General features: G+C 39.0%; 1 protein-coding gene across 8 annotated transcripts in view; it reads left to right on the top strand.

Annotated features, from left to right (window-relative positions):
- IMPDH1 (inosine monophosphate dehydrogenase 1) overlaps positions 1–25880 on the top strand; it is a 123841-nt gene extending 97961 nt beyond the window's left edge. For 5 of the 8 annotated variants that reach the window (XM_075208509.1, XM_075208511.1, XM_075208506.1 and 2 more), the window contains exons 8-16: positions 2688–2887; positions 3298–3388; positions 3675–3770; positions 4077–4220; positions 5305–5449; positions 5860–6003; positions 7606–7689; positions 10234–10250; positions 21158–25880. In XM_075208509.1, coding sequence (XP_075064610.1) covers positions 2688–2887; positions 3298–3388; positions 3675–3770; positions 4077–4220; positions 5305–5449; positions 5860–6003; positions 7606–7689; positions 10234–10250; positions 21158–21249 — 1013 coding nt within the window. In that variant the 3' untranslated portion in view covers positions 21250–25880. Of the gene's footprint in view, positions 1–2687; positions 2888–3297; positions 3389–3674; positions 3771–4076; positions 4221–5304; positions 5450–5859; positions 6004–7605; positions 7694–10233; positions 10251–21157 lie in introns of those variants that run through there. The other 3 variants (XM_075208510.1, XM_075208508.1, XM_075208507.1) reach the window with 2 other exon arrangements.
- The last annotated feature ends 1109 nt before the right edge of the window (positions 25881–26989 follow it).

Here is a 26989-nt window from a genome sequence, read left to right as displayed (position 1 = left end):
TGGAGCAAATCTAGCATCAGTGACCCCCGCCCCCCCCCTCCCTTCCCCATAGGCTGAACCTTTGATATAGCCTTCTAGTTTACTATACTGGTTACTATTGAAGTATTGTGAAAAAGAAACCTTTCACTTTCTTTGTGCACAAAATAACTTGGCACTGTAACTAAAGGCAAATTATAACTATTTATTGATAAAAAAAAAATGTTTTGCGTGATCTGTTTTTTGCCTAGCACTTTCATTGTGATGCATGGTTGATCCATCCACTAACATTTACAATCTGTAGCTTTATTTATCGTATACTCACTCTATGGCATGCTGTCAACTTCTGCCTAGATATCTGTATGCTAAATAAAATGGATTTTGGAACGTGGACCACTGTTATCACTAGTGAGCTGTTCCTTCCATTCTGCTGGTGGTCCTGGTCTGCAGCTGTCTTATAGCTATGCCCAGAACAGAGATTGAATGGGGCATTGATGGTTTACGGCATAAGAGGGTTGTTTTCTACTTTTGTGCAATCTGTTGCTAATGGCAAGAATGATTGGAATGCAAATTTCGCTTTGCACTAGGATGTTGTCAGGATCTACTGTTACCTATCTTTCCACCCCCCAATAAACAGGGGATCACTGGGGTGATTATCAATTCTAATTAAAAGAATATGCTCTATTATAAATGTTTAAGTCTGTTATCATGCTGTTTGTGTCCTTGTGAAATACAAAGAGCACTGGACGTTTGTTTTTTAGTTTAAAAAATTGTACTTGCAGAGTACGGGCAATGATGTGACAAAGCCATGATCTCACTACACACTCCACTGCCATAGACTACATTTACAAAACCACTGGATCATGGACAACATCTATTAGGTGTGAAACTGCACTGAGGAAGTGGACAGTTATAAAATAATAAAAATAATAAAAAAAAATATAGCACTTATTGCATATAATATTAAAATAGTAATAAAAATAGTTACTACTTTTCTGTGAAAAGGTAACTCCTATTTATTTACAGCTTTCATTAATCGATGGTGAAACATCTGTTCCTTCTAAGTGTGTATCAGTGACCGGGAATGGGCAATCTGAGGAGAATATCCCAGACCTTATCATTTTAAAGTTGAATTTCACCCTAAAATGTAGTAGAGTAGTTCACTAGGATAAGATCAAATACAAAGTTCTACTTGCCTGCAACATTTTCTTACCTCCAATCCAGAACCCAATGGGTCAGCGCTGCAAGCCTCCTAATGCTTCATGAGAATATGAAGTTCATTTACAACTCTGATGTTGGATTGGAAAAGGCCCACCTTAGTAAAGGAGAATATCACAGTATTGGACTGTGAGGGGGTGGAGGAGTGTGTGTGGTGTCTTTTATTGCGTTCCATTCAGAAGAAAGAAAAGGACAGGGATATGATTAGTCATAGAGAACCGTTGATATGCACCTTTTAAATAGACAAATATTGATTATATACATGGCACTGAGAGTACCACAACATTTTCAATCTGTAGCCTCCATATCTTGTCTCCTCTGTCCTGTTGGACAACACACATTGCACAACGTAGAAGTTTTTAAATTTTCCAATTCTAGTTTCTTGTCGTCTTAGTATTCACTAACTGGAAGAGCATCCTCTCGCCTAGACTACTATGATAATCACTATAGTAATGAGAGTCCTGAACCTGTCCGGATCTTTTTCTTTTTGTTTTTGGACAGCATAGAAGTTGATGGATATCTCTGCTGCATTCTATTTGATTGATTGAAATTTGAAAATGGTCTTAGTGATGGTTAACCTAATCTATACTTCTAGCATCTTCAAAGAGTGCAACCTTTTGTCTATAATTTTTTGAATTGTTTTACATCAATCTTTATGTAATATTTATTTGGGATTAGGAATGGTTGTGGTTAGCTCTGTAAGATATAGTTACATACTGTGGTCTCATGTAAATCTTTTGGAATTCCTCATTGACCAAAGGTAAGCAGCATCCTGGACCAGATACCACCATCTTCTCTATCAATAGTTCTCTGCCAGCAAAAGCAGCGAAAATCAGTCATAGTGGTAAGAAATGACTTGGCAATCTCCGTAATGAAAGGCTCTGTCCTCCTTGTGGCCATTTTGAAGTCTTTTGCTTGAACAACTAGCAGCAAAAATGCACAGTCTATCATCCCCATGCAGTACTTGTAGAAAACACTTATTTATGTGATTTCAGTTAGTTTTCTTCACTCGGGATGGGACTATTGCTTGCGGTTTGTCTGACGTGACAATGAGCTTCCTGTATTAACAGAAAATATGGTGTGTTTAATGGACAGTGCAGACAAGCAAGACTCCTGCTTCAAGTGTTAATCACATAAAAAATAGTAAATAACATCGAATATCCCAAATCTGAATCTAAAATAATAAATCGCAACCCTACCTAAAATGTCAGTGGAAGATATCATTAAAAATAAAATATACATCTTTTTCCAACAAACAAAAGTATTTTATTTGAAGGCATACAATGTCCTTCGTCTGATGTCCCCCAGTGCGCTCATTGAAGTGGTCTTATGAACACAATTAACATATATAATTCACTAGGTCTACATGAATTGTTGTGCTGGCTTCATTAAATCTGCTACTAAGATGCTACATTCAACATGCTGCTTTCCAAGTGTGCCAGGTCATTTGTTATACTTTTTTATAATCTGACCATTTTCATCTTTAACTACAGGAAAGCTGCCAATAGTGAATGACAGTGATGAGCTGGTCGCTATTATTGCTAGGACCGACTTGAAGAAAAATCGGGACTACCCTCTTGCCTCAAAGGACTGCAGGAAGCAGTTATTGTGTGGTGCAGCTGTCGGCACCAGGGAAGATGACAAATATCGACTCGATCTTCTCATGCAAGCAGGGGTTGATGTCGTTGTCCTGGTATGTATATGTTGTGTACTGTGTACATCTACATGTTCCATATCCACGAAAATGTGCACAGTTAGATCAAAACATTACAAAGAAAATATTGCAAAGCAAAAGAAAAACTAGAGGAAAAAAACAGCCTGAAATGTATTTCAAATCCGATCAGGTGGTTTTATTCACAGACGGGTTGTACACACAGTTTTTGGTACCATAAATGTTGGCCACAAATTGCACTTACCCACTTCTACATCATACAGTTTTACATTTAAAATTGTGGCAACACTGCTAACTTATTCACTATGCAATTCAAATCCTATTCTGCTCTTTGAGACTTTTTATATTTAACAGTTCTTCGATACAGGTTATCGCATATAATCAGTTTAAAATAACTTTTTCACTTTCTTATGTTGTGTTTTTATTGATAGGATTCTTCTCAGGGTAATTCTGTGTATCAGATAAATATGATCCACTACATCAAACAGAAATACCCCGAGCTACAAGTGGTTGGGGGAAATGGTAAGTGTTTTTCTGTGTTTAAACTTTTTTAGGTGGCTCTTTGGAAGAGTGAGGTGTCTGTTGTTGTTTGTTTGTTTTTTTTGTCTGCTTGTTTATTAATTCATTGTTGTAAAAAACGTACCACAATGTATTCATGAATAATTAGTTTATATTTTACACAGATTGTGGAAAAGTTATTGTTTTTAAACACCCTACAATTATGAAAGCATAAGGCATTTAAGCAATGTTGAAGTTTTTGTCGTTTTTTTCTTTTTCTTGCTAATGCATTGTATTTGTTGCCTGCTAGTGGTGACAGCAGCACAAGCAAAGAATCTGATTGATGCTGGTGTGGACGCTCTGCGAGTAGGGATGGGATGTGGCTCAATATGCATTACTCAGGAAGGTGAGTGGAAAGCTGTTCACCATGACACTACCTATGTTTACTATTAAGACTGTTAGAACTGTAGTTAGTGTGCAGAGTTATAACTTAATTTGAATAAATGTGTTGCTGAACAAAGCAAACTTTCGGTCCTAATCTGCTTTATTGGAGTGTTTTTGTTTGTTTTTCTCTTCATAAATGAACTAATCGTAATCATATATTATGGAAACGACTATGCCAGACTTTTTAGTAACGTATGTGTGTAAATGGTCATTGCAAAGTATTTGCAGTTGATACATGACACTGCTCTGTGATTGTGCTTGGTTACAGTAATGGCTTGTGGCAGACCTCAGGGAACCGCAGTATACAAAGTTGCGGAGTACGCCCGCAGGTTCGGTGTTCCTGTTATAGCAGATGGGGGTATTCAAACCGTGGGACATGTGGTGAAGGCTTTGGCTCTCGGAGCATCTACAGGTAAATAGAAGGAACTAATTATTTACACTCTACCTGCACAAAATAGAAAATTAATAACTGTGTGTACATTACTAGTTTTAGGTAAAGTCTGGAAAGTGCATATCCATGTTAGTAGAACAGAAGAGCAAAATGCATGTGCTCATGTTTAACACATAGTTAGTTCTATTTGTGAATAGCCTTACCTACATTTTAAACATAAAGATCATAGAAAAGATAGGAGCCAGCCCAATCTCAGCATAAATGGAAAAAACAAACGAAAAAATTATATGTAGGACAATTTATAATGGTCCTTTGGATAATGCACACGATACTCCAGGGTTGGTCTGAAGAGTCACCTTGGATACAAAGTGTTCAGAACGATCATTGTATACGCCTCCGTCCAGAAGGAAAAATTCTCCTATTCTTTTGAAGCAAATAAGAGTCCTCCAGCTAAGACTTTGATCTTATGCCGTTTCCTCCTCCCCTGTAGGCACATACAGGATGTTCATTAATTGAAATGTTATTCATGCATCCATGTGCTACCGATGGTCAGATTAAAACTCCAATAGTGCACATAAGAGAGAGGAGAAAAAGAAAAACATAGTGCGTATCGGTGGATTCTCAATGAAACACACAATTTATTGCACTAACAAATAAAAGCAAGCACAATCCAAATACAGGTAAAATGGAGTTTGTGCTTTTTTTTTTTTTCCTTTTTTTTTTTCCTTTTTTTTTTTTATTATATTTTTAGTGCAATAATTGCTTCAAAGAATAGGAGAATTTTTCCTTCTGGACGAAATATACAATTATCGTTCTGAATACTTTGTATCCAAAAGGGTTATTATAAATTGTCCTACATATAACTTTTTCATTTGTTTTTTCCATTTATGCTGAGATTGGGCTGGTGCCTATTTATTTATTTTTTTTCTATGATTTTTATGTTTATGCTATATTGTGGGAGGTGACACCACTTGTATTAGAAAAGGGCTGCTTTCCTTAATTGTGCCTATTTATTCCTTATTCCATTTTTTTATTGATTACCTACATTATACCTATCTGTGTCTATCATTCATTTTTATTTTATTTTTATTGTTCTACTATTCAGTGATGATGGGCTCCTTGCTGGCAGCAACCACAGAGGCACCTGGTGAATATTTCTTTTCTGATGGCGTGAGACTGAAGAAATACAGAGGAATGGGCTCGCTGGATGCCATGGAGAAAAATACCAGTAGCCAGAAAAGATATTTTAGGTCTCTGGCAAGATGTTTAGTAAAATGTCCAATTTCTACAGGTTTTTCTCTTGTCGCCAGAAATGATAGAGCTTGCTGGCTGTCACATTGGATCTGTACTGTGGTGTGACCCCAGGTTGGGTTAACAGGAAAGAGAATTAGTTTTCATTGGTGAGCATGTAGTAGAGTTGTCCCCACTCTCTTTAGAGTGGTTTGGATACTTACAAACATGTGGAATCGCTTACCATATCAAATGTCCATCATAAGGGCCTGTTACGGTATAATATTTATTGGCAGCCCTTCGTATTGTTCATTTGTAATTTTATTTATGTGCCAAGGTTGCTATTCATAGTTCATCTACAGAGATTTGTCATTGTCTGTCCTAACTTAGAAATGTGTGCTTTATCTTTTACACTTTTCTGTTCCTGCAGTGAAGGAGATAAAGTGAAGGTGGCCCAAGGAGTATCTGGTTCTATTCAGGACAAAGGGTCCATCCATAAGTTTGCACCATACCTGATTGCAGGCATTCAGCATGGCTGCCAAGACATAGGGGCCAAAAGTCTTTCCATATTGAGGTATGTGGTACTGTCATAATCTAGAACATCCTTTTAATTTTTGTTTAAGCATATGTAGTATAAACAATGGGAAAACACGCTAAAACAAGTGTTCAGAGAATAGGAACCACATGGATATAGGTTTCATCAAGAACCCTGAACCCTGCCGGCCCATACCATTTGCAGAGTGTGGGCATTAGCTGAACACTATGCTGAAACATTACGTACTTTTTAAAACCATATATTTAACAGAAATATTACTGAATAGGAAACGGAGATGTGGTTTTAGTCTTTTGTGTTCCTTTTTTGTTTTTTTATGTTTTTTTTTCTCTTCCATCAATAAATTTTTATTCGGTCTTTTCTCAAGGGTAGATAAAGAGGTACATTAAGTGGGGAAAAGCAGTTACTCAGGGGAAGATTTACAATGTAAACAATTACTTGTAAAAAGAGAGAATATACCATAGAAGACATGCACAGTACACAAGTGAGAACTTGCAGCTTAGCTCTAACTGATTGTCCCATAGGATCAGACAACAGCAGAAGTTGAGGGTTGCGGGGATTCAGTTATCAAATACAGGGGAGTAGCGGAATGGAGGTGCTTTTTTTAAAAAAACACTATGCTTGATTATTTCTCTTCAGTAAGAATTCTCTGGGAAATAGTAAGGTGTTTTGGTCTTTTTTGGTTTTTTTGCTTTTAATATTCATTATAACATTATGGGTGTTTGATTTGGCAGAACCTAGTTTAACCCTTTCGGCACCAAAGGTTTGCGTTAATATATTCAGGCATATTTTTACGATTTAGTGCTGCCTTTTTTTGTGCGAGGAAACATTTACACCAGAGCGAATCATGCAAAAAATATTTTTATTTACACAGAGGGATTTTTTGGTATCCTAGTTGAGTAATTATAATTTATTGGTGTTCTATTGGAAAACAGACAAAAATGTAATAAAAACAATAAATAAAATACTTTTATATGCTTCTTCAACCCACAAAATGTACCCAACATTATATTTTGATTATAGGGATATCAGTTATGTACTGTATTATGACCCACACACTTAGATCAAACTTCAAATGAAGATATACAATTTTTCTTTTTGTCTGTGTGTTTAACTCTTTTGCTTTTCCTCACTGTAGGGGAAAATGGGGGCGGGGGGGGGGGGGTGTTTTATAAGTAACACTCCAAAAACATACTGGTAGGTTATTTGGCTGCTATCAAAATTGACCTTAGTCTCTGTCTGTCTGTCTCTCCCTCTCTGTCTGTTTACCTGTCTGTCTGTGTGTGAGTGTGTGTCTATATTGGGGCATTAGACTGTAAGCTCCAGTGGGGCAGGGACTGATGTGAATGAGTTCTCTGTACAGCGCTGCGGAATTAGTGGCGCTATATAAATGATGATGATGATGAACCGTTGTATGTTCACATAAGGGACAGCCAATCTGTATACTGGAGCATTATCAGGTATGAGCTAACACAATAAGTGAAGTCTCTCCCCTAGTGCTGGAGTGGACTACCCTGGAATTTCTTGTGGCGGTGCAGGACTCCGAGGTCTATCTGTTCTTCTTTTGTTTTGTTTTTGTTGTAAATGTAATGATTTGAAGCAATTTTTTCGCTTTGTTTGCAGATCCATGATGTATTCTGGGGAGCTCAAGCTAGAAAAGAGAACAATGTCTGCTCAAGTGGAAGGTGGTGTCCATGGTCTCCATTCGTAAGTTCACATGTCTGATCTTCCAGAACGCCTGTACTGTACCGTATACATTCCAACAATTTTAATCTATTTCTGATCAGTTACATGCCACCAGTTTTACAGTTTGTCTGTATAGGCATATATTTTACAGTTTATGGCCAGTAATTAAGCTTATATGGTTTACACACTAAACATTAGGAAAAATCTATCAAAAAATGGATCAGTATTTTAAACTTCTGCATATATAATGTTGTAGTGACTTATTCATTCTTAAAAAAAAAAAGTGGCTTTACATTTGTCTCTTGCATTAAAAATAATTAAGGCATCACACTTAGCTGGTGTTTGCTTGGGCTCATTGCCACTTGCACTTGTCAGCGAGTATTCAGTGCATGCAGATAGAGTGAGAAGTACCTATTCGTGTTATAGAATGTGACATTCTAGGAAGGGATTTTATATGCAGTCATGGATCAGAGTTTGAGCTGTGTACCACATTAATCCTGCAGTTTGGTTTTTTTAGTGTTGTGTAGAATCCTGGGGTATGATCTTTTATAATATTCTGTGAGGACTAAGAGTTGATCTATTGAAAATCTTGTTCCTTTATCATGCTTGTTCCCCATGTCATCACATAAGCCTGCACTTTCTTGTTCATGGCCAGATGTTTTGTATATTAAATAGTGTTTTGCAGTTCTGTTCATTCGTGTGATTAGTTAGGGATTGTCAGTGGTGGCAGCTGATTTTGTGTTGAATGAATGCTATGAAATTACTGCAGAGGTCATGTCTTGTAGAAGTGTACATTGAGTCATGTCATGCTAGCTTACTCTTGTAGCTGGTAATATTAGTCATTTCAAGCCTGGCACTAATAAACTGAGATGCATGTTTCCACCATACTTACCTTGTATTGGTGATAACTACAGCAGAGTTGCAGGAGAGTGGATCAGATACTGGTATAACATTGGATGTTAGCAGCACACGTACCCAGGAGCTGACTGACAAAGTCAGTATAATGGATCTCACCTCTCCAGCACTAAATAAGCAATTAAGTGGGAAAGCTACATTGCAAAAAATGGCAGATTTACCAGGGAAAGGACCCACACCCTTGTAGTACTCTTGGGAGTAGGGATGCCTTCCCCCAAAGACCTTTAAATTGAATGAATCATCTGAGCTTCAACCTAGCAAAACTTAGCTGAAACTTCAGGATCTAGATTTTTTTTTTTGTATTTTAGTACAAACAATTGAGAACGTTTGATTTTTAAAGAATCAAAGTAATGTTTGTCAGAAAATTACTTGGCTACCTATCATTAATGGTTAATGCGGATCAATATAATTTGGCAGTATGCACAAAATCCTTTAGTAAACAAAGTTATAACACCATTTAATAGATTAATATCACGCTGTATCAGGCTCATAAATATCTTAAGTGATAAAGTGGCTGTGCTGAGTAATATTTACATGTAATGTTCTATCCCTTGCTGTACGTTTTACTACTGTCCCAATTACACTTCTGGGGATGGTATCTTCTGCTTGCTGCTGCTGTCCTTCATGCTACAATTTATATGGGGGATTTTCCAGGATATTAGAAGGGGAGATAACAGCTGGCATAAATTACTCTCTAATAGAGGAGCCACACTCGTTCCATAGCCGTGAATTAAAAGCTGCCTGTAGCTAGCTCTCCCACAATAAAATACACATATATGAATGATCACAAACTAGATGGGACCCTTAAGTCCACTTGTGAATTGTTCCCGTCTCAACAATATACTGGCCGTGTAGGTAAGCGGTAACATGCAGTACAAATTAATATTTATACACATATACTGTGTGGCTCTGTGTCTGTTTTAATATGTTATTTATGCAGCAGTGTGTATTTAGTAGAATGTTTTTTTTTTTAGAAAGCAATAGATTGCTAAGGACTTAGGCCAGTGTTTCCCAAATACAGTCCTCAGGGACCCTTAACAGTGCATGTTTTCTAGATCTCCTTGCTCGAGCACAGGTGTAGTCATTACTCACTGACACATTGTAACAGATCCACATCTGGTATAATTATTACACTGGTGACCTGGAGAACTGCACTGAGAGTTGCCTGAGGACTGGGTTTGGGAAATCCTGACTTGGGCAATGATCAGATAACAGCTGAAGTGCTGCCATCTAGTGGCTCCTTTCCATATGAAAAAAACGTTTCTCGATTCTCCACTGGAAAAAGAATTGAAGTGGGCATTAGCGCTCCCAATAGGGGTAGGGTGATAATACATACAACTTAATTGCTTCTGTTCTCTTCCCTAACCCCTCATGCTAGTCGTCCACATCTGAAAGTTTATTGTATTATTTGCCAGATGTAGTCAGTCATGAAAAGATAAAAAATCCTAAAAAAAAAAACCTTTGTGTATGTTTGTTTTTTACTTCTTTTTTTTTTTTTTTTCTTGGCTACTATATTCTAGAAGATTTTGTTGACCCGTGTTTTGTCTGTGATTATTTATTGGTGATGTTGTTGTGAAGGCTCAAATAAACTCCCCAAACTCAGCCAGCTTTTAATCTTCTCTCTTTCTTTTACACATGCATCCATTCTAGATATACATTTCTGCCATGTAAGTAATCTGTCTTGTCTTCTGGAAGATTGGTTGCATTTAAAGGTCCCATGAGATCAGAAAATACAGTATACTAGTTATCCTTCTGTGTTAAAGTTTCAGTCCATAAACTAAAATTCCATCTATTATATTGTCTGACAGAACCAAGTACCTAGTGTTTTTAAAAAACAAAAGTATGAATCTGTTATTGAGTCCGTTCTCTATACAGCACTGTGGAATTAGTGGTACTATATAAATAGCTGATTATAATGATGGCCAACGCTATAAAAGCTACATTTCTTAATAAAAGGGCTCATATGTCCATTTTTGGTAGAGTTACAGAATTTGCATAGGACTCATCAAATCTTCATCCTTTAAATTCAATTAATCACTAAATGTACACTGCGTTTGACGGTCACGCTGTTCAAGCAGCACTTTGGACGGGATTGGAACTCCTGCCAACCAATGACTGTATTGCCCTGTATGTATTCCTCAGCAGGCAGAAACGTGGTGCAGTTGTAATTTAGTGTAATTCTGCCTAGGTTTGGGCCAGTTAATTCCAAATTGCTGCTTGAAAACTAGTGTGTGTGTGTGTGTAAAGGGGCACTGACTAACTGTCCAAAGTTCAAAAACAAAGTCTTAAATGAAAGAGGGTTTTTTTTATCACATGCAAATATTTAAATAAGACTCTGCATGAAAGTTTTAAAGAAGATATGTCATAGTGCACTAAAGACCGAAAAAAATGTTAAAAAAACCAACAAAACTAAAAATGGACCCCAAAAAAACATAACCAGCCCTAGTGCTGTCAAAATCTGGGGTACAAAAAGTGTGTGGTCCCCCAGTATTTACCAGTGCAAGCCCCAGACAATGCCAGCCAGGGCTGATGGCACTATGTCAAGGGTACACCAAACTGCGGACATTCCTGCTACAGTGCCAAACCATCCCTAGGCCGGTCAGGCTGGGCCTAGGGCCTGCTACAGTGCAATATTACAAATACAAGGTTGTCTTTGTTTTTGTTTGATATGGAATTAATGTATGTCCACTGTGTGTCTCCACAAGACTGTAGAAGAATGGAGCAAGAGAAAATTATTATAAGGCTGAATGCTGTGCAGACTCTATAGGATCATAATATATAAATAAATATATTATTTTGAGAGGCTCTTGCCCCAACAAACAACATCATTTCCATGATGCTCCAGGGCCCATGGCCATTTATTATTTGTATCTGCAACTGTTAGCTTTCAGAACTTCATGGGAACTTAATATATTTGGGCAGAGGTCTTGAATGGTAGCAGGGTCCCCACCGTCCAGGGTTTTTGTCACACTGGAGCATAACATGATACAACCACTTAACCATTCTCAATCTTGATCATATTTTCATTTAGTAATGTATGGACCCAAGCAGTTTTGTGTTTGGGATACTGTAATAAACCTGATGATAATTGGTGGATAAGTAGGATACTACAAGTTACCTATGTACAATCTACTAGTATGAGTAGAGCTAAACAAAATCTGTTTGCCTGAGTAACAAGAAAATACATTCTGACAACCAGAGGAGAAAAATGTTTCCGTGCTGCTTTCATTACAGAGCCATTCTCTCCTCCCTCCTCCTGTCTTTTTATGTGCGCCTACGTCATCCACCTGTGCATCCCTGTATCTTACCTCAATCATGTTCTTTACGGCACTTGTTATATAACTTCTCTACTACATCGTATGTGCAGTTCTATGCTTGAATGTCTGTTCTCTTTGTAATATGCTCTACTTTCCCATGGTACAGTGCTGGGGATATTTGTGGCACCTTATAAATAAACACTAATAATATTGATGTGCTTCAGCGTCTGCTAGGAGAATGGAAAGGATGGGCATCAGAAGTGGTCAGTTATTATATGTGCTACAGTCACTGTTGGTGCGTATGTGGCAGAACTAACAGTTTTGTACAACATGCTCTGTGACCACTAGTTTTTCATTTTATTTTTTTCATCCTTAAAAATTCTGGCTCTGAAATTTAGGAGAAATTTTGCAAGGCTTGAGTTAGGTGGTGTCCGTATAATCACTGGAGCATGCAGACATATGGTGATCATTGTAACTTTATGAAGTTATATGGTTGTTGTTGCAAAATTTGTAATTATATGTTGGTATACTGAGAAATCCATAAATGGATGTTAATATAAGAAAAATGCCTGTTTACCCTCCCTCCCACTATTTTTTGCATGGCTTTGTGTATTTTAAACGGTTTAAGATAAATCTCCCCCTCCCCTTCCGTAAATGTTTTTTTTTGCACAGTTACCGTCTCATTGTCATCCTGGAATAACTTTTTCAAGAAGCATATATATTTATTTCTAATACAATTTCAGGGGAAATATATTATCAGAGACTCAAGTTTGTATTGATATTATTTATTCTCGTTATAAATACCCTTGTCATTAATATATGCAGTGTTGGGCTTGAGGCTGTCCACTTTTTAAGCCATTGTTCAGCATGGCCTTGCTAATATTTACAATTTCTCTTTCATCCTATATGGGGGACAGTGCTACATGGGTTGTAAGAGTGGAGGTGGAGTTGGCACTTAACAGGTTAACTTTGTTAATGTATCAAAGCTGACAAACCCCCCCCCCCCCCCCCCCCCCCTCCCCTGCAACTCCTGTAGCTCCTCAGTCTTAAGTGCCCAAGGGAGTTGGGCTTACTTTTATGACGGGAGGAAAATATTATATTTTTTCTCTAAAGATTTTAACTTAATTGTTGCATCAGTGTGCTCTGTTAGATGGCAGAGCACACTTAGTTAGACAGTGAGAGCCGGGTGGCTCTCGCTTACAACAATATTGTTTTATTTTATTTTTATTACCATAAATCGATCAGCGCTGAAAAGTGGATTCTAGCCGCTGACAGGCTGCTAAAAAAAAAACTCGGATACCAGTGCTGCCAAAACTGCAAAGAGAGCCGGTGGCCGCCATATTGTATTATACCAAGTCCCCTCCTCAGCAAAGGAAAGGGGGGTACTTGTGTAATAAGAAAAAGGCCACCGGAAATCTGCTAATGGCAACTGCTACGTAACAGATCGCCCTGTTTAACAGCAGAAAACTCAAGAAAATAAAAGTGCAGTTGGAGAATACGAAGGACAGAGTTTCCCCCCTGCAGTCTGAAGCAAGTGGGCTGTTCCAAGGGCGCCAAACACTGCCCGGGAAAGAGCTGCAGACATCCTCTGGGACACTGAGTTGCTGACAGACCTCTCCTGCTCCATAAGACATCTTAGCCTGATTGGAAGGCTAAGTACCATTTTTCTTATATCTCTATATTCTAGATAAGGGTATATTGAAATAGAGTTGTTGTTGCAATAGCATTTGTTTTGCTAAAATATAGAATACTAATTGCATAACACATAGTCAAAAGTTAGTATCTGTTGCAAAGGCTGTCATAGATTAGTTAGTATCTTTCTGTTTTCTTGTGAGTGATTTGTCTGCATTTTATTCTTTTACTGACATACTATTCCCTTAATAAAATGTCTGATTAGGGAGAGGCAACTAGGGCAAAATATTATACCTGTCCCAAGTGTAAAGATAAGTTACAATGGGAGTACAGGACCCGGGGGAACTTTGTGCTGACTGCAGAAGGGGTACCCTATCTGTGCAGGCTCAGGTTAGTGCACTGCCACTAGTGGAAACGCCAGCATGGGCAAATGCCCTGACATAGGGTTTTGACACATTGGTTAAGCTGCTATCTAAACCAACAGATTCCAGCGGTTGTGGCAGTTCTTGCCTCTACCTCAGTAGCAATTGACCCCCTAGTAACAGGCAGAACTACTGGAACAGCCGAATCCACTGACTTGGGACAGACTGGGGCTCTATCGGTCCGCATCTCACAAGACCCTCCTACAGGAGAACCGGCTTGGTCGGCTTCCCTAGTTAGAGGAATGGATAGGTTAATCCGGTTCTTGGATGCGCCAAGGCCATTACCAAAAAATAAGCGACACAGATCCACTAACCCACTTCTGACCATTTCTTTGATCCAGAGGGATGGTCCGAAGAGGAGGGTGAACTGATAGAAGACTCTGATTCTACACAGGTCTTAGACCCAGAAGAGTCTTCCAGATAACAGGGTGTTGACTACCTGGGGGTGGTAGTTTGTCAGACTTTAAGTATTCTGGATCTAGAAGAGAGTAGAACATCAGATCATAGCACATTTTCTAGTTTTTTTTTTTTAAGAAACTAACTTCTTTCCTCCATCAGTAAAACTGAAGGAAATAGCGGAAGCATCCTGGGAACAGCCAGGTAAGAAATTTACTGTTCCGCGTAGGTATCTGGCTTTATATCCATTACAGGAGGAGGGAACAAGTTCCAAGGATTGATTCACCGGTGGCACGCTTAGCACGACACATCACACTCCCTATCCCAGGGACAGCCAACCTGCAGGATAATACTGACCTCAACATAGAGGGATTTTTAAAGTCTATCTACACTGCGGCAGGTACGTCATTCAGACCTATGTTTTCATCGGCATGGGTTGCCAGGGCTATGGAAACATGGATTGACCAATTAGCAGCAAGTCTGCTTCCCCTTGCCTTGCGTCTCAAGGAGGCTTCCGGATACTTATACGAGGCTGCCCAGAATGCAGCCTCCATCTCTTTATCTATTTCTGCACCCACAGTAGTGGCCAGGAGAACCTTATTGCTCAGGTTCTGGGATTCAGATACATAATCAAAAAACTCTTTAGAATCCCTCCCTTATTCAGGGGAAGTGTTGTTTGGACCTGAACTGGACAGCATAATTTGCCAGGCCACAGGAGGTAAAAGCAGCTTCCTTCCTGTAAAACCTAGGCATCTAAGGTTTGGTTCATTTCGGCAGTCCTTTTTGTGGGTGCTCCACTGGCCGGGGCCAGACACATAGACCGAGAACTTCGGCCTCTGTAGGACAATCGTATAGAGGTAGGCCTTCCTCCTCCACAAAACGTACATCTCCTAAGTTTTCAGAAAAGCAGTCCGTTTGACGGTCTCCCTCCCCTTCTCGCGTCTGCGGGAGTGGGTGGACATCTGCTATTGTTCAGAGATCAGTGGGCAGCGTCCTTGGAAGACCGTTTTATTCAGGGGATCATGACGAGAAGATACATGATGGATCTATCAGGTCTGGTACCTCATTGGTCCTTCACAACCAGCTTACTCCGCAAAGCTTAAATGTGTTGCCTCTCTTCTTTCCGCCGGAGTCATTTGCCAAGTTCCGGAACACCAAAAGAGGCAGGGATTCTACTCCAATCTCTTTTTGGTCCCAAAGCCGGACGGCTCGTTCCAGCCTGTGCTGAACCTAAAGAATTTAAACCAGCACCTAGGGGTGGTTAGGTTTCTAATGGAACCCCTCGGGTCAGTCATCAATGGACTTAAACAGATCAGTTCACGGCATCTATAGACATTAAAGATGACTACCTTCACATACCTATCTGGGAGGCTCATCAGGCACTTCTCAGATTTAGAGTGGGACCGGCTCACTACCAATACAGAGCTCTCCCATTTGGCCTTTCAACAGCACCAAGAGTGTTTACAAAGATAATGGCAGTAATGGCAGCCTGTCTTCATTCCAGAGAAGTGCAAATAGTGCCCTATCTGGACGATCTGCTCGTAAAAGCCGCCTCCAGCTCTCCAGCTGAATCGGCACCTGGTCCTCACTATTAGGACCTTGGAGACGCACGAATCGCTCATAAATGGAGGAAAGTCACAATTGATTCCGTGCCAGAAAATTACTTTTCTGGGACTAATCATGGACCCCAACAAACAAAAGGTTTTCCTTCCAGAGGACAAATCTCAATCCCTGAGGAACCTGATTGCTCAGATGATGACCTTCCGCAGACCGTCTGTTCACTTGTGCATGCGTCTATCAGGAAAGATGGTATCGACCTTCGAGACCATCCCTTATGCTCGGCTGCACTCGCACTGCTTTCAATGGGACCTCTTGAGGAAGTGGTCAGGATCCCATCTGGAACTGCAGAGACAGCTGATACAGTTGTCACCAGAGGCAAAGGCTTGCCTCTGGTGGTGGAGAGTTCAGGACAGTCTGACAGTGGGAAGACTTCTTTCCCCATCAACATTCTGGAGCTGAAAGCCATGCTACTAGATTTAGAGTGTGCCCAGGCGATACTTCAGGGACACCCAGTCCATCTGCAGACCGAAAATGTGACGGCAGTGTCTTATGTCAACAGATGGGGGGGCACAAGGAGCGTGGGAGCAATGAGGGTGGCTGCTCAGATCTTGACCTGTGCAGTGAACCACAACCCCGGTATATCAGTAATCTTTATCCCAAGAATCCAAAACTGGAAAGCAGACTTTCTCAACCGGCATGCGATATTGCTGGGGAATGGTCGCTCCATCCGGAGGTCTTCCAGTCTCTGGTTCTACGATGGGGGATTCCGGACCTGGACTTGATGGCATCGCGTCACAACAGAAAGGTGCCGCAGTTTTGCCCTTGAGCAAGAGACAGCTTGGCGGTGGCCATCGATGTAATGACGATACCATGAGCCTTCAGGTTGGGATACCGGTTTCCTCCCATCCCGATGATTCCCAGAGTCCTCCGATGAGTGAAGCAAGGTGGACGCCCAGTCATTCTAATGGCTCCCGCTTGGCCAAAGCAAGTTTTGTACGCAGAAATTCTGGGGGTTAGGGTGTGAAATTACCTCTTCGAGAAGACCTTCCTCCGCAAGGATCATTCACACATCAGGAATTGCCTTGGCTCAATTTAACAACATGGCTGTTGAGGCCAGCCTGTGGAGGTCTAGAGGGTTCTCTCCGCGAGTAGTGAACACCCTCCTTTGGGCTAGAAAACCAGTTTTGGCATGTATTTACCACCGCATCTGGAAAACCTATATCAGATGATGCGAAAACCGAACATGTCACATGGCTGTCTTCGTCTTTCAAGGGTTCTGGCTTTTTTCCAGGATGGCTTTGGTGCATTGCTTTGTCTAGGCTCTCTTAAAGTACAGATACCGCCCATTTCAATATATTTTCACCTGTGCCTGGCGGACTGCTGGATGTCAGGACCTTCTTGCAAGGAGTCCTACGTATCCAGCCACCATATGTTCCTCCAACAGCCTCCTGGGATCTTAATCTGGTGCTAGATATGCTTCAAGGGCCTCCTTTCAAACCATTGCGTTCTGCAGATTTTAAGGTTCTTAACGAAGTGCCTATGCAATAACTAGTAGAACTTTCATAGAGTGTCAGAATTGGGTGCTCTCTTGTGTCGTGAACCATAGCTCATCTTTCACGATGATCGGGCGGTTCTCAGAACCGTTCCCGCTTTCCTACCAAAGGCAGTGTCCAGTTTTCATGTGAACCAAGAATTAGTGGTTACTGGTATTTTAAGGGTGGCTCACAGTCTTCAGGGACAGGTTCCATGGAGTCTCTGGATATGGGCAGGCCTCTAGGAATTTGTCAGGAGGACATCGGATTCACTGTACGGATTCGTTATTTATTTTGTTTGACTCCTCTAAACGAGGATGGCCGGCCTCTAAGCAATCAATTGCTAGGTGGCTTACTTCTACTATTAAGCAGGCTTATGTCAATGCTAACAGACCTGTGCCAGATCGTATTGTAGACCATTCTACTCGTTCAGTGCTGGGCTGCTCAAAATGGGCCACAGCTGACCAGTTGTGCAGAGCAGCCATGTGTTCCTCGGTCTATACTTTTTAGCAAATTTTATCAGTTCAATATGTTTGCATCAGCAGACGCGGCTTTTGGCAGTAGTGGTCTGTGTCGATCGGTCCCTCCCTTAAGGTGGCTGCTTTAGAACATCCCCATGGTAGCAGTGTCCCCCAGATAGGATGAAAGAGAGAGGAGGATATTTATACTTACAATAAATCCATTTCTCTGATTCCATCTGGGGAACACTGCGTTCCTGCTTTTCTGCTGTGTGTTCTCGGATTGTTTGGCTCCCCTTCCTTGCGGCTTTGTAACTAAACTGAGGAGCTACAGGGGTTGCAGAGGGGAGTGGTTTGTCGGCTTTGATACATTAACAAAGTTAACCTGTTAAGTGCCAACTCCACCTCCACTCTCTCAACCCATGGTAGCAATGTCCCCCAGATGGAATCGGAGTAATGGCTTTATTGTAAGTATAAAAATCCTCTTATTGAAATTTCTGGAAATAAAATGACTCCACTAAACCTATACTACCTACTATAAAGGGAAAAAAATGGCCAACAGTACAGAATCCTATATAGTAATATCAATTATTAAATGAACAGCTTTAGCATAGAGTTTATGCAAAAAAAAATATGCTGTAGATTCTTTCATATATGAATCTAACTCCTTCTACACTAGATTGGTGCAAGTGAATAGTATTTTATGAAGGGGTTTCCTATGTTTACAGTCAGGGTTTATAGTTTCCTGTAAAGCACTGCACACCTAAAGTATGCACTGTCCTTTTCCCAAGTACTTTTATTTTAGCCTCGGTTATCTGTATTACACTGCAAAAGCAGACTTCAAATGTGTCTGTACCATTTGTTAAATGTCAGCTCAGTGGCCTTAGTGTTTCAAAACACCAATGCCCATGGCTTCACAATAATCCATTTGTATCACTCTGTACAGAGGTGGTTTAAAACTAGTTCCTTACTTGACCTTGGGGTAAGAGTCACAGTGGTATCCCAGGGCTCTGCTATCCATGTAATTAAACTCTTTTCTGTGAGAAACATGTCAGACTACAACTTTTTAAAGTGTGTTGTTGGCTAGGACATAATTGGGCACATTTATGAAATCTAGCGCACTGAAAAAATTATATCAGTGCTTCATTACTGATTGCTATAGAGAGCAACTGTTTTCAAGTACATCATTTTTCATACATTTTGTCCTGTGTTCTCTAATAAAACAGCACTACCCGCATACTACGGCATAATTTCCACCTCAATCCGCAGTTTGTGTTGAAACCCCTACAGCTGCAGAAAAGAGGATGCTATAGTACCAGTCTGAGCACTTGCAGTAAGGAACCAAATCTGCTTCATTGCATCTTTTGCTTTCATTGGCTGGAATTGCTGCTATTTCATTGGATGAAATTGCAGTATTTTTTAAAAAAATAAATGAAAATGAAAATATTAAGTCATTTATTGGTGTGGGCCATTGAGTATACCAATGTCTGGAATTCTGCAGGCGGAATGCAGCATCATTCTTCCACAGGAAAGTCACAAATAGCTGGTTGATGGTGTTCCAAAACTTACTATAAATACTCAATTGTGTTTTATATTTGGTGATTGAGAAGGTCATGTTTATCAAACCATTGTATCGCCACGTGTGTGCTATGGATTAGGGCCATGTTAGCCTGGAAGACACCCCTCCCATCAGAAAAGAAATGCAACATAGGTATCTTCCAAATTCAGAATAGTCTTTTGTTACGGGCATACCAGCAATAATTATATGTAGTCTGAGTGGTCAAGTGTTTTATACATGGACTTGTATTAGGTTGGGGTGTTTGCTAATTACTGTTTGAACCATACCTTTGTTTGAATCCCCTGCCCTTTCTTTCAACATGTTTAGTGTCCCTCCCTTACCTGGTTACTTATTGTCTTCTACGTTTGGTCAGGAATATCATACTTTATGGAGACCAGTTGGATTTTATGGAAGTACCATGACTGTGTGTTCGAATTCCATTTGTTGTAATTATTTTTTAATAGTGTTCATGGTTTTTTTTTGGTTTTTTTTATTATTATTCTTTGTTTCATATCCTCTGTATGACCCTGCAGCTGGGCATGAATGCTGTGACCAATCCCTTCATTCAATTCCTAAACGCTACTCTAATTCTGTAACACTGGTCAATTGCTTGTGGTCCCTTTTCTTGCTCTGCATGCCAGATGAATTTCCCAGTGTATGTTCTTGTTCTGTATGTGTGGACTTACCCTATTTTATATGCTGGATACATTCCTTTATTTTTATATGAAAATATTTATACAGTATAATTTATTTTTGCCAGTTCAGGAAAGATGTGCTGTAATTGTTTGTTCTAAGTGGATCTGTTTCATAATCCAGATAGAAGTTTTATTACGAATGCTTTTATTGTATGCATATGTGGAACATGGAACCCAATCTGGTTTTCTATACTATGAGAGAATGCCTCATGTTCGGTATCCAGCTACCACTGTGGGTCCTAAGAAATAAAGCCCATTTACACTGAAGCAACTCCACAGCACTGTAGTGGAAGAAAAATTACATAGCACCACTGTAGTGGCTGCAAGTCTCCTATAGCTGTTTGTGTTTACTAATCGACCATAACCCGCTACCGTTTATGTATTTACAAATAGGCTATACAATTAAGGTAAGCCTTCCATATTGCAACAGCTCTTTCTGGGCTACTGGATTTGGGATTTTGATTTGTTGTGACTTCATTTTTATTCATGTTACTTCTATATTCTTGCACCCAACCTGGTATTGTGACATACAAATGTGGATGCTCTTAATTGTTACTGGTGATGGTGACACAACACCTGGTTTAGAATCAATATTCCAGTAACCTTTTGGCTCTTCAGTTGTCATGAACGACTAGCCTGGTCACACTGCCTAATCTTGCCATATTTATATATATCTGTCGATAAGAGACCATTGTAGATTAACCACATGGGGCATATTCAGTTCCCCGCATTGTTCTTCCTTTTTTTTGCTCACAACTCTGTGAACCACAAGCAAATATCTGTGTTAAAATGACACTAGTAACCGTAATAATGTGCAGGCCGCGTTGTTCTTTAGAATTGAATCTGTCCCAAGGTGTGCTGCTGAAACAACTTAACTGCAGTCAGAATAGAGCTGTGAATTTGTATCAAGTAGTTACATTTTCTGTCATCTTGCACATATGTATTCTTTAATTGTTCTGTTATTTACTAGGAATGTATTTGACTAAACTATCCATTTTGTTTTGTATTGTGGTATTTCATATGTCTAAACTGTTAACTCTGAATTTTTCTCTTTTGCCCTCCAGTTACGAGAAGCGGCTATACTGAAACAGGGAGACGTAGCCATCGCCAGTCTACTCCCAACATTCCCACCCTGGTCCCAACCAAACCCACGTAAAGCATTGAAGAGACCCGCCTCCGTTCTTCCCAGCTCTTCGCCTTTTCCCTTTCCCCAATAATGCAGGAAATCCAACTCCGCAATGTTTACTGACTCACTGTGTGGCGTGTGGTATTTGCACTAAGGACACATTCCATTGGAGTGTGTGAGGGAGACTTGAAAGCATGAAACACCAAACTACTGCCATGTTGAAATTCCAGTTGTTCATTGTCATGAATTAGCAATGCTACAAATAGATTTGTTACATCTGCAGCAATTGTTTTGAATCTTCCTCTTTATGTACAATAGGTGTCAATAAGCTCTTATTTAGGGAGTTAGAGATAAAATGGATTGGAAGATAACAATACAGGAAAACAATGTTTTATTTGTCACACTCCGAACCCTATGAAATAGTTGAGGTGATGCTGTAGTAACACTGACATTCTGATGACGTGGGTCAGAAAATGTGACTGTGACTAAACCAAGGGATCCGTTTACAATAATATGTAGCTCAGATGAAGAGGAACATGCTATAGGGTTTACCTGTGGTGGTTAAATTGTCCTTCCGTTCTTCATATTTCCTTTCTTCCGATGGATTACATTATTTAATCTATAATTATTTCTTCTTTATGCAGCAGTGAATGCACACAGTGGTTTGCTTTCTGATTAACTCTACAGACTAGGTCACTCTGCTCAATACAGGAAAGTTCTGTTTAGATAAATGTTACAAAGGAAGGTAGACTGCTTTTAAGCAAGGCCTTTTATAAGCCAGAATTGTACCATTCATTTTTGTAAATGAATCTGAATAAATACAAGTTGCTTTGGTTTCAATATGCATTATCAAGATTTCTAAAGTATATTTCGACATCTCCGACAAAATCAATAGCAATTGTTTTTGTATCTGCATGGCTCCTTCTTATTTAATTTTTCCATTGCATATTTTTTCCAGCAGTTGTTAAGAAACATGAGTAAATGAAAGGTACATGCAGTTTCAACTAACTACTATTGGTGTTATAGGGTTTTTTTTTACAGTTGCTGCATTGCAAGGTCTGATTTTGGATTTTTAACTGACTAAGCAATAAATATGGAACTTGAGCTGTCCACATGTTTTGAAATACTGTGATTACTGATGTGAATTAGCATTAAAGCTGTATCTGAGTGCAATTTATTTACATTTTTATTTTTTCTTAAGTTTTTTTTTTTTTTTCCTCATTTTAGTATAATAACATAGTTGGCTTTATAACTGCAGCTTTAGTGAATAGCCACAAATGTTCCTTAACTGGAATTTCTTTTGACTTGTTTTTTGTGGAACTAAATCTAGGAAAATATTCTATTTATTCATGTGATGGATGAATATTGTTTAGACATCCGTTTTAAAATTGTTAACTGGTAGTTGTCTTGATGATCTCTAGAAGTAGGACTGAGAAAAAATGATAAAATACATCCTTTGCTTGGATTGTCTGTGTTCAAAAACTGATATACAACGTCCCATTTTTAATGTACATAACAGTGCTGCCAACAGTGGAGTTTGTTATTAGTAGGACAGACTTTGACAGAAATACAGCAACACACAGTGATCAATTTCTTAGGTTTGCATTCCACTTTAAAAAGGAAAAGAAAAAAACAAGCCATCACCTTTACCAGGCTAATCTAGTAAGTGTCTTCAATTTCTAGTTTTGCCCCAGATAAAGGAGAAATCCTTCATATATTTGGGTACTGCAACCATTCAATATGTGCTCTTGACACACGTTGACGTGTGAGTAAAGCCACAATTTAACATTAATTTATTGCAAATGCTCTGTATTACTGAGCTGAATAATACATTTTATATGTAACAGCATGGGTTTATACTAAACTAAATATGTACGTCATTCACTTTTTGACTCCTCTGTAGTGGGTTGCCATGTTGGGGGGACCTGACTGCTTTGCAGAAGTGCATTGTGTGGATTCATATACAGGGACAGGACTAACGATATCACAGCAGTTTAAATGACTGAATTTTCCACTTTTTGACCTGTATCCAACCCCATTAGGACATCCGCCTAATTGTAGGAGGAACGTCAACTGTTAGTAATTAAGTGAAAAGGTAAACAAATACATTGTTGGGCAGACATTCCAGTGTACTACCACTAAAATGTAAAGTATTCCATTTTAGGGATTAGTTCTTTAAGCTCCAATGTGTTCTGTTGTCAGACAAACAGCTGGGTTTCGTTTTCTTCATGGTGTAAAATACTCCTTATGTGCGCTAAAAAATATATATTTTATATGTAATTAATTTATAAGCTATCATCTTTTATAGCTACAGTTGCATATGACACATCAATGTTTTTGGGCAAGCTGCCATCATCGGGTCTCATTCTTTAAAAACAAAAACAAACTACTAGCATTTTGTTAACTTTCAAAAATAAGTCCGAGACTTCAGCTGTAGTTTTGCACTAAATATCATTCATTTAATAAGCTACTTTTCTATGCTGCGCTGTAGATATTTCCCAATGCCTGTAACAGTACTGTTGGAAATTAAACACATTCATGGACAACTGTCATTTTCATTAATTCTATGTCAAATGGCTCAGTATGACTAGTTAATATAAAGGCCACATAAAGAGTTCAAAAGTCCATGATGAAACGATGTGCATCTACTGGCATCACGGGCAGGGCTTGCTTTTTATGTAGTCTGCTGCAAATTTAACCAACTTTGACTTCCCGACATAGCAGCAGTCTGTCTAGATGCAGCGTGGATCATGTAAAATTAAAACTTGGAAAAATGTATTTATTTTGGGTTTAAATTTAGTGGTAACATTTTACAGCCTGCAAATGTCAATATTTCAGTTTCGTATGCATGTAGTGAGTCTCTTGAAAGCGTAAAGCCACACTACCACCTATTACATACTCCATTCTCTGTTTTACTCTGGGCTCTGGCCAAAAAAAGTGGGGTTGGGTGGACAACCAGAAGTAAAATCGCAAACTTCGTCAAGATTCTGGCTTGTGATTGTGTTTCACTCCCCTTGTGTCATTTAAAGAGTGTGAGCTTTATTGAGTTGTTTGAGTATTATAGAATTTTCAAAGCCCCCATGGGGTGAGGGCACGTTCGGAAAATTATATTACTAGGTGGTAGTGGAGCTTTAAGGTTTTCCATTTATAGTAGCAGCTATAGTGGGGAAAAGGCCAGCTTTTAAGTTTGGATATTTTTGCTGCCGTCAGTGTAAATGAATGAGAACGTTGTGGAAAGTTTAGAATGTAGTTCTCTATTTCCTCTGCAATAGTGAACATGTAGTACAGATTTTACACGCGTTATAACGTTTATGCTTACTCAAGAAATGATGAGCTGAAAACAGAAAATCTGTAAAGAAAAATTTGTAAGAGTGTAACCAGAAAACTTTATACACAAAGAGTATTTTGTGTACTGTAGAAAGTGTAAAATATGAGAAAATGTTGATTTTTATGTGTTTTGTGGTTGTATAGCACTTATACCTGAGCACCGCAAATCTGTTCTATAATGTGATAGGACCATGCTAGACTTCATACTATGAGTTATACGGCTTCATATATAATTTTTATGTTTGCTTTTCCACTCATCGTAAGTCTTTCTGAGAAACATGTATCAGTGAATAAGTTAGCCAAGCCCACTATGTGCAGCACATGAAAAATACAGGTTCATTAAAATGTTTAGTCCATTGTTTTCTCACCAGCTCTGTTGTCTTAACTGGTTGTTGTTGACGAATAAATGTAAACTATCCTATGTGGGTTAACCAGCTGCTTCCCACCGTCCTTCCAAGTCAACGTAAGACCACCTTTATGTAATGGCAATACATAGCCAGCAATATGTTCTCAGGTCCTCACTATTAGTGTGCAGATAGTCTCTACAACATGTCTGGTAAAATGCAGGGTAAAAAAAAAAGCTTATTTCTTCATGCAGTGTGGTGTTACACCATAATAGTTTATTCAGCTGTCCCTTAATGCAGTAATAGCAAAATAATGCCAGCTTTTCAATCTGTAGTTTGCAGCAATGGAACACTTCAGCTGCTAATTGGGACTGGGAGAAGGGGGAAGCAGAAGAGGTAGTTGCTGGACCTGCCTACCTGCATGCAGGACATTTAACCATATATATTGTTTGAAAAACACCAATAATGGAACAAAAAAATCTAAACACATCTTGTATTTGTGGCCAGTTTAGGCAGTAGCCAATATATATTCATGTCATGCTGACCCATGGGTAGGGAAGAACTCCTATTTAAATACTTAACAGTGACTTTTTAAGTGTGTTTAATAAATATATTCAGTTGAGGACAAGAGACTGCGTAGACTTATTAGCAATGGTTCAAGCAATCCTGTTCCTAAAAACAGGATGTTGGCTAAACACTGCACAGTATGCCTGCTTTCTTCCTCATGTTTTACATACATGTGCAAGTAAAACATTTTAAAGTTATGTTTACACTATTTGTACTTGGCTAATCATTGTTAATGCATCAGGATTTTTCCTTTTATACCCATTTGATGTTTACTTTATATATCCTGTTCTTTGCGTAATATGTTTGCATCAAAAATCTATATTCCAAAGCTTTAACTATACACAACTGGGTCCAACTTTGTCTTTTTTTTTTTTTTCTTTTTTTTTTTGGAAATGTGAAAAATAAAGTAAACTTGACATTGCATCTGTGACTTTCTTTATCTATTTATTATTGGGTGTTTACTGTGTGTTTATTGTTATTTTTGAGGATTTTGATTAAACTTTTTCTTATGGAATTTTCAAGTAATACAAGTCACATAAGACCAAATTACATTGCAGTATATAATATGAAGTCAACAGATGCAAAATGTAAGCAATGTCAAATCAACTGCCCTTCTATACCAATCAACTGCTGAAGCAAACAATGGAGTAAAGGAGCAAACCAAGCTGGAGAACTAGATGAGATAAAAAGTTGGGGGGAACTTGTGAATGGAGAGTCAGGAGAAGCAGATGTGTTTTAAAAGGATAGGGGGAGTGAGATAAAGAAACCTGTATAGGAACTTCAAATAAAGAAACTTTAGCTTGGCCCGTAATGATTTCAATTTAGGCTTAGGACAGAGTAGCTGGTATCTATTCACAAAAAACATGTAGGTTGAGATAATATTTTAGCTTGATCACTCATTGGTCTAGTTAATTCTGTCACCTGAGTCTCCGTGTGTTGATCTTCGTGCCCCCCCTGTTGGTGGCCTCGGTGCTTAATGTCTTACACAGTTCAGATTCTTTAAAATCTAGCCATCTAAACCAAGTGTTCCATAAGCTTTCATAGTTATCACCTGCTGCGTACATAACCTCTCCCATGTCATTATAAAATTACAATTTGGAGGACCAGTCTGACACCACTGGAGGAGAGGAGGGTCCACACCTAATGGGAATCACCGCCTTGGTGGCATTAAGATGCTTTAAAAAAAAAAAAAATTAGTTTGAAATAAGTAATATTGATAAACTTAGGAGCTAAAACTCTGGTTCTCTGGGCACATCCCCTTCAAGTATTTCCCAGGACACTTGAATACCTTTGTCCCAGTAGGGTATAATTTGTGAACATTCCCACCAGATATGAAGAGGATTACCTGGCCCTTGTGAACACCTATAACAAATATTGGGCACCCCTGGCAACATCTTATGCAAAATATCAGGGCATCTATACCAGCGAGAGTGCAAATTGATTTGTGATTCAAATACATACTCGTGGAACTTGCACAAAGATTTTTGGCCATTTTTCTTCATCTGGTGTATAGCCCAGATCCCTTTTGCATA

Source organism: Mixophyes fleayi, chromosome 4 (genome assembly GCF_038048845.1).
Source record: "Mixophyes fleayi isolate aMixFle1 chromosome 4, aMixFle1.hap1, whole genome shotgun sequence".
In the NCBI taxonomy this organism is placed as follows: Eukaryota; Metazoa; Chordata; class Amphibia; order Anura; family Limnodynastidae; genus Mixophyes; species Mixophyes fleayi.
This window is presented reverse-complemented; position numbering and strand designations above follow the sequence as displayed.